The following is a 14634-nucleotide window of genomic DNA, read 5'->3' on the forward strand; positions in this document are numbered from 1 at the left end:
CTCTATACTGTTTTCCATAGTGGCTGCACCAATTTACATTCCCACCAACAGCGGACAAGTGCTCTGTGAAAGACCGTGTTAAGAGAATGAAAAGCTACAGTTGAGGAGAAAATATATGCAAACCACATGTCCAACACAGGACTAATATCTAGAATATATAAAGAACTCTCAAAACTCAACAGTAAAAAGGCATCTTATTTGAACATGAGTAAAGACATGAAGTGACATTTCGCCAAAGATAAATAGGTGACAAACAAATGAAAAGATGTGCTTGTTAAATGAAAGTGCCTTGTACCAGATTTTTTTTAAAAAGTTAACTTTAGATGATTAGAGACCTAAAGATGAAAGCCAAAACTATAACATGTTAGAAGAACCTATGGGATAATACCTGTTTGATGTTGGGATAGAAAAGAATTTCTTAATCTTTAAAAATCACAGATATTAGTAAAATGGAATTCATGGACCTGAAACTAAGAATCATAGAAGTCCCACCAAGGTACCACCAGCCTGAAAGATCCAGCTGATCTGTCTTCAGTATCTCCATCTTGTTTTTATTTCTTTCACTCTTTATTTAAACAATAATATCAATAAATATAAAGATTTTTAAAGATATTTTGAGACATTTTAAAACAATAGAGTTTAGGTAAAAAACTTACAGTTCCTCCCATTCTTTTTTTCGCTGCCGAATCTTAATTTGGGCCCTTTCAGCTTTTACTATAAGTTTCCTTGTTTTCTCAATTTGATTTTCCACCATAATTTCACTTAGAGTTTTAGGTCGAAATTTCTTCCCTTTTTCTATAATTGATTCTTCCGGCACACTAATACTCCCACCTGTACAGAGAGCCAACATTTTTTTAAATCTTTTTGAGATAACGAAATAAAACTCTCAAATATTGTTTTTAAGCTGCCCCATTTTTAAAAATCCAGAGAATATAATGAATCTGTAAATCAAAGTATTTATTGAGCAACTACCATGAATTCAACCCCTTAATCAGTATTTTAGAATACCAAAATAAAGAGATTTAAGGCACAATTTTGCTCTTAAGGACCGTATTAAAAAGTTGGCAAGAGGAGACATACATTAACAAATTGGAGACGGAGATAAATAATAGTGGATCACTGAGAGATATTGGGAAGACAGGAAGGAGTGTTTGTGATCTGATGGTGGGGGAAGGGCTCAAGAAGTGAATCCGATTTGACATGTGTAATCTGAGGTGACATACACCAATTGCAGTGGTCTGTGACCAAATTAAAAACTAGTCAGAAACATACAATCAAATCTATGATTTTAAAATTATTGGCTTTATTAAGCAATAAGTATCTACTGGGGGAATTACCCTATGTTCAAGCTACAGTTGAACATAGATATTCTTTTGAAGAGATATAGTTTAGATATACATGAAAAAAGTTAAATAATAATATGGGTGGTCATGCAGTTATAACTCACCATTGCATATTTCATATTTCAAATATATGTTAGCATGGAAAAGGAAGAGTTTAATGTGTCCTGGGAGGTCATGGAAAGGCTTTATAATAAAAGCATAATTCCATTTGGATCCCCAAAAACTGTAATTCAGAGAGAAGAGTGAATTGGTCACTTCAGCAGGAGCCTGGGTTTGAAAGTATCAGGCATAATTAGGGAGCAGCAAGCAGGACAGGAGGCTACACAATGCAAGTCAAACAGTATGAGAACACACTATTGGAAACAGAAGAGGGATATATTCTGGAAGGATTAAATACCAGGAAGATAGCTTCAGAACCTATCCTAGAAGCAGAAAGGAGCCATTAAAGGTTTCTCAGCAAAGAGGATGAACCAGCATTAATGTCAGTACTGTATCATGGGCACTAGCCCAGATCTGGCTGGGCTCAGTGCCCTTTACTTATTCTTAAGTGGGCTCACCAAGCCATCCCAGAATTCTTGTCTTCCTCCCACCTATCTGCAGGCCCTCTGTGGGCAGCTACAAAGGCAGATGGCAGGGATTAGAGCTATTATTTTCACATCTGTGTTTTCAGTTCATCATTTTATTTAAAGCATATGCTCTTGTAAAATAGTTTGAAATGTCATGTTCCAGTCCCAACATTCTGGGGAGGGGCCCAGGAATCTGGGAAGAAATAGTCTAGAAACTAGCATCTAGGGAAATCCTAGATTTAAGAACAGTTGTATGTGAGAAGTAAGAACACAGCAGCATGGGGTACACTTAGCCACTCTGGGTCATGTGACCAGGGTGGGTTTTCTCTAGCAGCCAGCAGCAGAGAGGAAAGTTAGGATGGAGCAATGGCTGGAGAAATGTGGCCTCTTGTTTTCGGCCATACCACACACCGCTCTCTCTAATTATTCATTCCAAAGGAATAAAGGAAGGGAGACAAGAGACTGAGCTCAAGGCACCAAAAAGGGCTCAAAGGTTCTGCCCACAGAAAGATAATCCAGTTTTGAAATCTTAACAAAGGATTTAAAAGCCTCCTTGTCATTTAGGCTACCTGTGTCTCTCTGGCTGTCCTTTCTCCCAGCTCCCTCTTTTTCAAACCTCTCAAATTTGCTTGTTCTTCTCTCTGACTGACTTGCCCGTTTGGACCTGGAGTACTTAGAGGGCTTCACAAGCCTGTAGGAGGAGACCTTGTGATCACTTTGTATGGCATGAACCACAACCATGTCACTCTCTAATGAATCACGGAACCTGAAAAAATAAAACAAGTACTTGCAATAGTCACCATTTTAATCATTTAATTACACCATTTAAATCAGTTTGCATGATTATTAATTAATAAAATAAGACCACAATACACTATGCTTATAAATAATATCATTATATTGTACTGGATCCAAAATTTTACTATTCATTACCAACAAGGATGTGATGGCAGTTGGATAGGACTGGGTCAAAGAGCAAGTAGATTTTTCTTTCTAATGAAAATACTAAACAATTCATTATTAATCAGTATAGTACTATTGTTTTACTAATATGTAGAAAAATGAAAACTTTTCAGGCACGCTGCAGTTTAATGATAAATGGATCGTGTCAAACTCTGAGGAAATGTTGTCCACCTCCCTATCTATTATCTTTTATATACGTAATAGGTAACAGATAGGGAGGTAGATACAAAGTATATGAAATATATATATTACCCTATTTGCCTCTGTAAAAAACATTAAGCTCAGTAATTCATACTGCTGTCTAGTTCACCTTTCTCTTGTAGACCACAGAGATTTATCTTTTGAAAGCTCCTCATTCATTAGATCGCTGCTATTTTTTGGCACTGGTTCATAATTGTTCCCCCTTCTTTTAATTTTAGAATTTATTTATGTGTATAGCAATTATTCCTAGCTTGTTTGCCTTTCTTGCTATTTTTCTAACTCAATCCTTTTAACTCTATTTCTCCTTTTAAAATGGCTAGTCCTAATTTTTCCTTTTCTCTCACAGCATAATATATTTCTCATCTCTATAAGACTTACTCCCTTTACCTGTTTGTCCTCTGGAGTTTCACTCTTTAAATTTTAGACTTTCCATGAAACCCAGATAACAGGAAGGAAAATATGGATGGTTTTGATCACATCAAAATTTAAAACTTCTGCATAGTTAAAAAACTATGAATAACACTTAAGACAAATGGCAGAGTAGGAGAAAGCATTTGCAATATGTATAATAAAGTGAAAATACTTATAATACAGAAATAGAGACTAAAAATAAACAGAAATGAAAGAAATGAATGAAGAAGTAAACAGATAATTCTAAGAAGAAATATAAATAAACTATACACATACGAAATGCTCAACTTAACCAATGATCAAAAGAATGCAAATTATCCAACCAAGAGTTATCATCTTTGGCCTATTAAATTGGTGAAGATGAAAACACTGCTAATACCCAGTGCTATTCGTAGTCAACTTTATCCTCTTCCCCATTCCAGTCAGACACTTATGATTTCCTTCCACATGTTTATTGAAGACATGAAGCTATAGTGGGCACAGGGGTCTGGACCAGGAGAGGAAAGCAGGGAGTTAAGGAAACAAGTATTTGAGGGCAAGGGGAATAGTGAGGAAAGAGATGGGCAAATTGGGTCCTAGAGCCGCGGGCACTTTTTCTCCACTTCTGACAGCATTCGGGGAGACACAAGGCCTCAAAGATGATGGCTGCATGTATATCTGATCCTGGGAACAGGGGCTCCTGGCCTTGTCAAAGATTGCCTTCTCCAGCAGAGCACAGAAACCATAGAACCAAAGAACTGAAAGAAACAGACAGGCTAGGACAATGAGCCTCAGAAGCAGAGACTGACTTTCCTGTCCGCCTGGTGGAATAGGAATCCAGAGTCAAATTTAAGTTAATGTAAATAAAATAAAGAACAGCAATATTGCTTATATACCTGAGTTTGTGAGTTAAGATTCATACTTGCCATATATATATACACACGTATATATAAATACATATATACACATTTACAGATATATTGTGAATATTTATTAAAGACAAACATAGGATACTATGTTGATGGTTCTTCCTGAAAAGAACTTCTTACCCACTTTCATTTCTTGTTGGGTAGCAATCATAGATAAAATTCAGGGATTCAAATATTCAAATAGTATCCAGGAATTCAAATATTCAGGGATACAATACCAGATAACAAGTGCCATAATTCACAGGCCAGAGGACCAGAGAGGAGATGCTGCACAGAGAGTGCTCTGGAGATCTGCAGAGGGCTCCCCTCCAGCCTTCAGGTGAGCAGCAGGGGCGCGTGATGAGTTTACCTGAGGCTGGAGAAAGGGCCACCAGAAGGGAACAGGTGGAATAATCCTCAGACCCCACACTGGTTGCAATAGCTCTGTTCCTACAATCCTCATAATACCTGGAACACAGGGTAGAATGCTCAGAAGGTTTTGTCCTAGCAGTGGGCAACAATTAGCTCTAGACTAAAGGCTGCCTGATCTCACCTAACAAAGATTAAAAGCAAGCCTCAAAAACTCAAACTATTTCCAAGTAACTTAACTGAATCCCAGAACAAAGCTCAAGAATATTTAAAAGTATATAAAAAATACCCAGCATCCACAATGTAAAATTCACGATGCCTGGCATCCAATCAAAATTTTTTAGGCAGGCAAAGAAGAAGAAAAATGTGACACAAAATAAAGAGAAAAAAAAATCAATTAATAAAAACAGATCCAGAAATGACACAGATGATATAACTAGCAGACAAGAACATTAAAGCAGTTATTATAACATATTTTAACTGTTTAAGAAGGTAGAGGAAAGCACGAGCACATTAAGAGAAGCAAAATCCTCACCCATCATACTAGGAAGTCAATAAATGATATTAATAATAAATTCATACAAATATATTATTTAGATATATAGTTGTAACCACTGGAAGAAATATTAAAAGTGGATTCTCTTTAAGTTTTATCATGTTTATTGATTGAAAGACTCAATATCTATTTTTAAAATGTCTGTTATGTCTAAGTTGATCTATAGATTCAATGTAATTCCAATCAAAACCTTAGGTTTTTTTGTGAAAATTAGCAAGTTGATTCTATTCAAAGAACCCAAGCAACATTGAAGATGAAAAACAAAACTAGAAGATTTACAATATCAGATGTCAATAATAATTAAGATAGTGTGATACTAGCACCAAAATAGATAGGCCTGTGGAATAGAATAAAGAGTTCAGGAATAGACTCATTCCTATATGATATATGATATATGACAAAACATCCCCACGATCCAGTGAGGAAAGGATGGTCTTTTCAACAAAATTGGTCAACTGGTTATCCATATTGAAACAAACGACACTTCATCTCTATCTTACACTCCCCACAAAATTATTCAAGATAGGTAACAGCAAAACAATCGAACTTCTCAAAGAAAACAGAGAAGAACAAAAGACTTGAACACACACCTAACAGAAGAGAATACACAAATAACCCATAAGTATAAGGAAAGGGGCTGAAAATCATCACTCATCTGGGAAATGCTGATTTAATTCCCACTGAGATACTACCACGGAATGGCTAAAATGTAAAGAATTGACAATACAAAGTGATGACAAGAGTGAGTGTTATGGGTTGAGTTATGTCCCCCAAAAAAGACATGTTGAGGTCCTAACCCTCAGTATCTCAGAATGTGACCTTATCTGGAAATAGGGTTTGACAGAGGTAATCAGGTTAAAATGAGATCATTTGGGTGGGTCCTAATCCAACATGACCAGTGTCCTTACAAAAAGAGGGAATTTGAATGTACACAGAGGGAAGATTATATGAAGAGACACAGAGAGCACCATGTGAAGGCAAAAGATTGGGAGTGATGCATCTACAAGCCAAGGAACATCAAAGCTGGCCTGCCAATCCCCAGAAGCTCAGACAGAGGCATGGAACAGATTCTCCCTCCCAGTTCTCAGAAGAAACCAACTCAGCCAACACTTTGGTTTTGGATTTCCAGCCTCTAGAATCGTCAGACAATAAATGTCTGTTATTTAAAGCCAACAAGTCTATGGTACTTTGTTATGGAAGCCCAAGGAAGTTAATACAATGGGGATCAATCAGAATTCTCATACAGTGATGATCAGAGTATAGGTTGGTTGAACCCTATTTGGAAAACTGTTTGGCAGTGTCTAATAAAGCTAAACATGCATATAGCCTATGACCCTCCACTCCTGGTTACATAGCAAACAAAAATAAGTGCTTATGTTCACCAAAAACATACATGAGAATGTCCATAGCAGCATTATTCGTAGTAGCCAAAAAATAGAAACAATTCAAATATCCATCAACAGTTAAATGAATAAACAAATTGTGATAAACCATTTAATAGAATATTACAAAACAAGGAAAAAGAATGAACTACTGCTACTTGCAACAACATGGGTAAACTTAGGCATGATACTAAGTTTAAAAAGTCAGGCACAAAGAGTTTAGTCATCAACGTTGCGTGTATATGCAGTTCACAGACAAAATTAATCTATAGTGACAAACATCCATCTTTGGAAAGTAGATATTTACTGAGAGGCGGCCAGGGGGAACTTTCTGGAGTGCCATAAATGTTCTTAATCTTGGTGGTGGATATATGTGTTTATATATCTATAAAAATTTATTAAGATGTCCAGTTAAGATTTATGCATTTTATTGCATGTAAATTAAATCTCAAAAAGGCAAAAAAAAGCAATTTCCTCTGGGAAGTCATTCTAGTACATGAAAGGGATCAGACAGGAAGTCTTTCATTCTAAGTCCTCTGATTCTATTTTATTTTTATTTTATTCTACTTTATTTTTGCTTTTGTAATATGTACATGCTTTGTCAAAAACAGAACGTAAGTATGTATTACATAATTTGGTGTGTGAAAAATCTAATTGTTAAACAAATTGCCAGATTTAAACTAGGAAAGAGTGAGTAGAAAGCCCAGGAAGATATGGTAGCAACGACACGGGAATTCCTTGAGATTTCAAGAGTTGGTGGGTACTTAAGGAGACTGCTTATCTGACCACTTTGATTAAGCCACTGTAAATGACTTTACTCAAATATATGCTCTCAAACATCTTAACTTGCAGGAAATATGGATCCTACCTATTCTGTAGCTTCATTAGGCCAATTCGATGTTTCTCTTTTTCCCAACCTAATTCCTTTTCCACTTGCTGAATTTTGTAAACTGTTTTTCTGTCAATCTCAGCACGAATTTTGGAATCTACATCAAAATCCTGTGGGTAAGTAGATTTGTTCATCAAATGGGCACTTTCATCAACATACTTTATCAATCCTATTTCATACCCAGATACAGATTTTTAAGATTTGTCTTCAATTTCATGCTGCATCATAGCTCTCCCAAACATCATAAACTCTCTCCGTTTTAGAATGAAGTAGCATACTTTTGATCTCACTTCCACAAAATATGGAGAAAAGTTCTCAGAAATAATTAACAATCATGCAGATAAAGTTACATATTAAAAGGTTTTTTCCCACAATAAAAATAATGAATGCTAACAGCATATTTGCAGTGTGTACAAAGTAAAAAAAAAAGAAAAAATAGTCCCTTCACCCCAAAGCAACTACTATTACATAACCAGCCGGGCCCAGGGTAGAAGTTCATGGCGGTTGATCACTAGCTGAACATGCCCTCCCAGTTGACTCCACCCAGGAAAGATAGTCAAGTCTTTGGCGTCTTCTTGACATCAAGTTCTGGTTGAATGTCCTTCACCAAGCATGCCATTTTTCCCGTAAGGATACTTAGGGGCTTCCTTCGCTCCTGGAAGAATATCAGGCCTTCATTCACACTAAATTGTAAGTAATTATTTGTTCCAGAGGTGTTTGTATTTTAGTAACGATATGTGTAAAATGCTTAGCCACAGAATTTGCCTCAATTGTTCCATATTTTGAATTATGTCACCCACACTCTGCAAGTGTCAACCTTTTGCTTAGTAAAATAGCAGAAATGTCTTTTTAACCATTACAAGTCAGTCTTTCAACCAACATAATGAGTTAATGATTACGATGTCACCAAAGCATTTTTCACATGAAATTGGCTGAGTGCTTCTAGAATTATAGGACTGGGTATAGTCAGGATGGTAAATTCTGGGTTTTTATTTGATTAGGCTCTTGACAGTAATTCCATTTAAGAAGAAGTAAAAAATGAAAAAAAATCAATCACCAGCAAGGTAGACGAGGCTTTGCAATAAGTCACAAAAGAAAAAAAAGTAATAATACAAAATTAGCTTAAACAATTTGGTGATTGTCCCCTTAGCTACAACTAAACTAATTCATCTTACAGAAACTTGCAGATCAACCAGGTACTATCTGTTCAATAGATCTGATGAATTATAGAAATGGAGCCACAGGGGATCAAATTGTATACGTACCTATCCAACAGTCAGATATCTCCAGCTAGGTATGATAAAGGTTGATAACCAGAGTCAAACTTATATTTACCTCTTATCTTGTTACAAATGAAAAAATGTGACGTAGCTAAATCCAGAAGTAAAGTTTATGTCAAGTAAAGAGGGTCATCTACATCCCAACCAAGTTGTGCGACAAGTTCTGCAGTAGCTCAGTTGCTGCCAACACACTGATTGGCCAGATAAAGAGAAACTTAAAGATGATTTTAAGTGTTCCTACTTGTTGGCAAAATAGTCATCTCGATCCAGAAAGAGCATATGTTAAAATTAAAATCAAATTTGTTTTAGGCTTACTGTGCGTTTAAACTGCATATGCTTTGGTAATTCTTCATTCATTTCTAGCAGTTTCCAAAATTCAGTCCTCAAAGCTTTGAGTTGTTCTCTCTTCCCAGCCTTTATTTCTTCCACTTCCTTCATTAACTTGTCATGTTCTCTTTTTCTTCTGGCATTCTCAATACTGAGAACAGAAATTTAAAAGGATAACAGGTTAGGGTGCAGAAAGAGCAAAGAGAAAATTGGCATTCGATAATTTGGAAATTCGTTTAGCTTGGTCGACTTCTGTAAAATGGGGGTTTGTTTTGCAAAAGCTCAGGTTTAGCAGGTATTTATCAAAAAGTCCCATACCTGTAGGTTTTGGGATCTTCAATGTCTTTCGGAAGTGGCTCTGTTTCAATTCCGAACTGTAGAAAGGAGAGTAAAAGGTTAACCCTTTTAAATTGCATATTTCCCTTAAAATATCGAATAAGAAGTAAATTTAGGGCTTTTTTCCTGTTGATTTCCAACAATTGTAAGCCTGGAAATTATTTTCACAAAAGCTAAACTATGGGGAAAAAATGCAGTTGACTAAACTTAGTTTTTTCTGCTTCATTTAAAGGGATACATAGAAAAAGTCTTGAAACCAAATCCTACGTATACAAAATGTTAATATCACCATATTCCCTTCCATAATGGGAATTACTAATATTCATGTGTTAGTAACAAAGAATGAACACAAAAACTTCTCTAGGTCATTTATTTTAAAATATTGTTTTTTAGTCTATCCCTTTCACACATGCATAGTTCTCCCAAAATATCTCACGTGTATATGTACTAGGAAGATTTTTAAATATTTTTTTTAAATTTTAAGTAAGCATTTCACTTGACCTTATCAAAAAAGGACATACAGTGGGGAAAGGCACAGAATAATATAATACCCCTCCTTGAGAAGAAAAGATATGAAATCAGAAATATGAGTCTCAAAGGAACTCAGCTGAAATTAAGGGGAACTATAAAGTAACTCACTTAAAAATACTTGGTTGATTCAGGCGCTGTGCTGTAAAACGCCTTAGGCTGCTAAGGAAGAGGAATTACAATCCATTGATTTAAACAGAGTCTTAGTTTGTTAACTAATCAGTTCTTAAGTAAAATTGAACTTTATTCTCTTTCATAACAGATAGGTCTCTGTTTTGCGGTCATTTGTTGTAAAATAAATAAATAAATAAACACTCTCTTTGGTCAAGTTGTTTTGTTACAGTACTAGTCTCTCTACATATGAAACATAAATCTACATATTTTTATGTAAGGCAAGCTTTATGACTTTAGTAAAAGTGAAGTCACAAAACACGACCAACGTTAGGAGACAGTGATGGCTAATACATTGTAGTTACTGTTAATCACTTTGGACACACCTTGACTGAATTTTATTTTTTATTCTTTTATTTCCCAGAGCTCAGGTTCTCCAGTATCAGTGTGATTTCCAGGATTTGATATTGATACCCAGTCAACTCTCTCTGGCCTCAGCTGTTTACAGTAAGTTTGCATTAAGCAAAGGCATTTCCAACAGTTCCAAAATATATACCAATTGTTCTCAACCCTGGCTGCACAATAGAATCATAGGGGCTTAGGGAAGGTTGGGGTAGGGAGGGATATTTTATAAAATACTGATGTCTAGGCATCAGCTTAAGAGATTCTGATTTAATCGCTCTTGGGTGGGGCTCCGGCGTCTGTACTTTTAAGGGCTCCCCACTGATTCTAAAATACAGTCAGGTAAGAATCTCAGAGTATGCAGGGCTTCGTCTTTTGTTTATTTTGTTATTCAGTTCTTTCTGATTTTGCCTTCTTAAAAGCAGAGTCTGCTTCAGCAACTTAAGAAATATCGATTGCAGCCATAAATAAAAGGACATCATCATACAAACGTGGAGTGATTTTTTTTTTATCCAATATGGGTTCCCATAGAGAGAGTTGGTACTAGGTAGAAAGATAAAGATTTTCTTCTTGTTCATACACTTTTCCTTCTGCAATGCCTCTTCCTGAGCTGAACCTCTTGGATAACAGCCCATTCTCCAAATTTTGCTGCTATTAATAGAAAAGAAAATTTACCTGCTAAAATCTGCCCTACATTCTTTGTATGTTCTTTTGATGTTGGCTTCCTGTTAAGGGGAAGTCAATGTGTTTGTAGGAATTTTAACTATGGTCTTTCTAATATGATTCTTATTTTCTAGGAGCAATTCTAATGGTTATTAGTGATTGTGCCCAAAGGAACTATTTTGATAATAGAAAACTCAGGTCTTGTGACAGGGCAGAAGTATATCATTTGGGGATCTGAGCCCTCAATCTTCATTATAAAGTCAATAATGTATTCTGCCTAAGAATAAAATAATTTAACTGAATCTTGGATTGTGATCCGTAGTATCATATTCTAATACTAAAGACAATAAAATTTTTACAAACCCTTTCAAAGGCACAGATTATGGTGTACATCCCATATATGCCCTTTCAATAAGTGAATGAATAAATTACACACAAAATATGTATCTGAAAAAACTTGTGCATTGTGAAAACAAACTTTGATCAAGAAAGCGATGACACAGAAAAATTGACACAATCATTTTAATTTGGGGAATTTCACACCTTTAGTAATAAGAGGAATTAAATGCCTTTGATATTTGATAATAGAGGCACCAGAATGTCAAAATTATAATTCTGGCAGGAAGATTAGACTATAAGGTAAATGTATCTAAGTAGTTTTCAATTTTAAAGAATATAAGCAATTTTATATCACTATTTTAAAATAAAGGGGTTTTTGTTGTTGTTGTTATTAGTTGGGTACATACCCTGGGAGATGGTACTTTAGCTTTGATGGTTTTTTTTAACTCAAATTCAGAAAAAACATTGAAAACAAAGATATTACTATCTGCTCCAGTAGTCACCAAGAAACGGTCATCAAAGCTAGCAGAGATGCCTTTAACACATCCATAATTATTATCATGCATATTGAAGTGCCAGTAGTCCGCCATATTGGTCAATGAAAGATCATTCTGACTTAAGATATAGACTCGAATTGCTCCATTTTTCATTCCACAAAACATCACATCTTGGTTAATGCTATGAAACAAAAAGAAAGTAAATTGTCCTTTATATTAATCTGAAGACAATGCTTAATTTTAAATTGACAAATGACTAAATTTTTAATAAGAAAAGTGATACAGACTAAATTGTGTCCCCTCAAAATTCACATGCTGAGGCACTAACAAACCATGGCAGCCTCAGCAAACTAATACAAAAGGGTAGAGGGGAAAGAAGGCAACTGGAAATTTGGAGCTATTATGTTTGGTCTTCAAAAGAATGACTGGCACATACGCTTAATTCTCAATTATTAAAGGACTAATGATTAATTTGTGATTTCTCCAGAATCATTATAACCCAGAATCTTCATTGTCTGACTATGCAGTAGCATCTTCCTAAGTAACAGAAAGTAAATCCACACAATTGTCTGATAAACAGAAATTGTGGCAGAATATTTGATAGAGGGACTGAAATACAGTTTCGGGATTAGCTTTGATTCTATTTATTCATTTGATTTATTTAACTAAACGTTTATTCAACTAAACTTTGTTTGAGTCTGTCCTCTATTTGGACAGATCTTTAAAAAATTGACAATATTCTTAAAGGATAAACACATAGACACTGGGTCCAGCCCGGTGGCATAGTGGTTACGTTTGCACACTCCCCTTTGGCAGCCCAGGGTTCTCGGGTTCAGATCCTGGGCATGGACATACACACTGCTCATCAAGCCATGCTGCAGTGGAGTACCATATACAAAGTGGAGGAAGGCTGGCACAGATGTTAGCTCAGGGACAATCTTCCTCAAGCAAAAAAGAGGAAGATTGGTAACAGATGTCAGTTCAGGGCCAATCTTCCTCACCAAAAACAAAAACAAAAACATAGACATTAATGGAATACGATTTTTTAAAGCTTTCTGAAATTCTGTTCACCTGAAAGTGATAGCTTGGATAGGATTATCCTCTGTATCCTGAAGAAAACGGAAATCAAAAGGTTCATCTCTCTGTTCTTTGATATCACGGCTTTTGTCATATGGGGGGAATGCACAGTGATATAAAAAACCAGCGTCATAGCCACCCTGGAAAAGAGATAAATAACATAGAAGGTGGAACTTGAATATAAGACACATATAACCACATGAGGATTTTTTTATTATTTCAAATTTTAAAACACAAAATTTTATATGATTTCTATGACTATAGATAGGCTTTATAAAGCATCTCCATTGTCCCTTTATACGCAACTATACAATTATAATAATAAAACACCTTACAATGATTTGTTCACACTTAAAAGTCAATACAAAAGAGATATCACCTCTGACTACCTCCTGAATTCCATTTTATTTCAAGTATTATTCTGAAAAAGCAGTATTTAATAAGAGTTTTGTAGGTCATGGTTTTCAGAGCTGGTTTTCAGTCTAGGCCATTGCTTTTCTTCCTGAGGCAACGGCCAATTCTGAAAGTAGCTGTAGAGAGGCTAAAAAGCTGAGCAGGTCTCTGTGCAGTCTCACGGGCTTAGGGAGAGAGAAAAATTCCCAGGGTCCCCCAAGGAGAAGGAGCCACTGTAAACATACCTTCCACTGGGCTTTCCATTGCAACCCTGGAGTACTATACCCTACATGTATGAGTAAGCTAGAAATAGACTGGCCCTCACAGGAAGTGAAATCTGATTTCAGGTCATCTTCAATCACTGACTGGATGAAAGTGACCTAGGATTTCTAGCTTTCCAAAATCAAAAACAAATCTCCAGGAGATAGTGGCAAAATAGAGAGACTCAAGCTAGTGCTACAGCTTTTCACATACAAGGTCTAGCATTCAATAAAGACAAAAACAAAAGCAAAAGGGAACTAGGGATGCTAGCAAAGACAAGACTTGGTTGAAAAATCAAAAGAAAAAAACAGATCAAAGAAACAAAATCACAAGATACTGATAGAGGTATTTTCAAAAGGGACTTCAAAATAACTATGATTAATATATTTAAGGAATTTGAAGGCAACACAGAAAATTTTAGAAGTCAACTGAAATCTATAGAAAGAATAAATAATGCAAAAAATTAAAATTCTAGAACTGAAAAGTAAAATGACAGAAATTAAAAAATTCAATAGATCAGTTTAAAAGCATCTAGACACAGGTAAAGATAGAATTGTGAAGCTGGAACAGAGATCAGAAAAAATAGACTAAAGGAGAGAGAACAGATGGAAAATCAAAAAAAAAAAAAGGAATGTAAGATGCACATGGACATAGTGATAAACGCTAATATGCATAAAATTCAAATCTCAGAAAAAGAGTAAAAAGATGAGCCAGAAGCAACATTGTGGTAGATAATGACTGAGAACTTCCCAAAATTGAATAAAAATATGTTGGAATTCAAGAAATGCTATGAACCACAAGCAAGATAAATATGAAGAAATTACTCCTTTTAAAACAAAATCTTAAAAGAAAC

The 14634-nt window shown here is 35.4% G+C and overlaps 1 protein-coding gene across 4 annotated transcripts in view; it reads right to left on the reverse strand.

Annotated features, from left to right (window-relative positions):
* The window catches only part of CFAP44 (cilia and flagella associated protein 44), a 105159-nt gene that overhangs the window by 33645 nt on the left and 56880 nt on the right, over window positions 1-14634 (reverse strand). Inside the window, exons 18-24 of one of the 4 annotated variants that reach the window (XM_044771585.2) lie at window positions 13122-13267; window positions 11961-12231; window positions 9493-9548; window positions 9163-9325; window positions 7547-7677; window positions 2479-2675; window positions 657-831 (exon numbers count right to left, since the gene is read on the reverse strand). In XM_044771585.2, coding sequence (XP_044627520.1) covers window positions 657-831; window positions 2479-2675; window positions 7547-7677; window positions 9163-9325; window positions 9493-9548; window positions 11961-12231; window positions 13122-13267 — 1139 coding nt within the window. Of the gene's footprint in view, window positions 1-656; window positions 832-2478; window positions 2676-4741; window positions 4840-7546; window positions 7678-9162; window positions 9326-9492; window positions 9549-11960; window positions 12232-13121; window positions 13268-14634 lie in introns of those variants that run through there. The other 3 variants (XM_070508839.1, XM_070508841.1, XM_070508840.1) reach the window with 3 other exon arrangements.

This window comes from Equus asinus, chromosome 5, assembly GCF_041296235.1.
Source record: "Equus asinus isolate D_3611 breed Donkey chromosome 5, EquAss-T2T_v2, whole genome shotgun sequence".
NCBI lineage: Eukaryota > Metazoa > Chordata > Mammalia > Perissodactyla > Equidae > Equus > Equus asinus.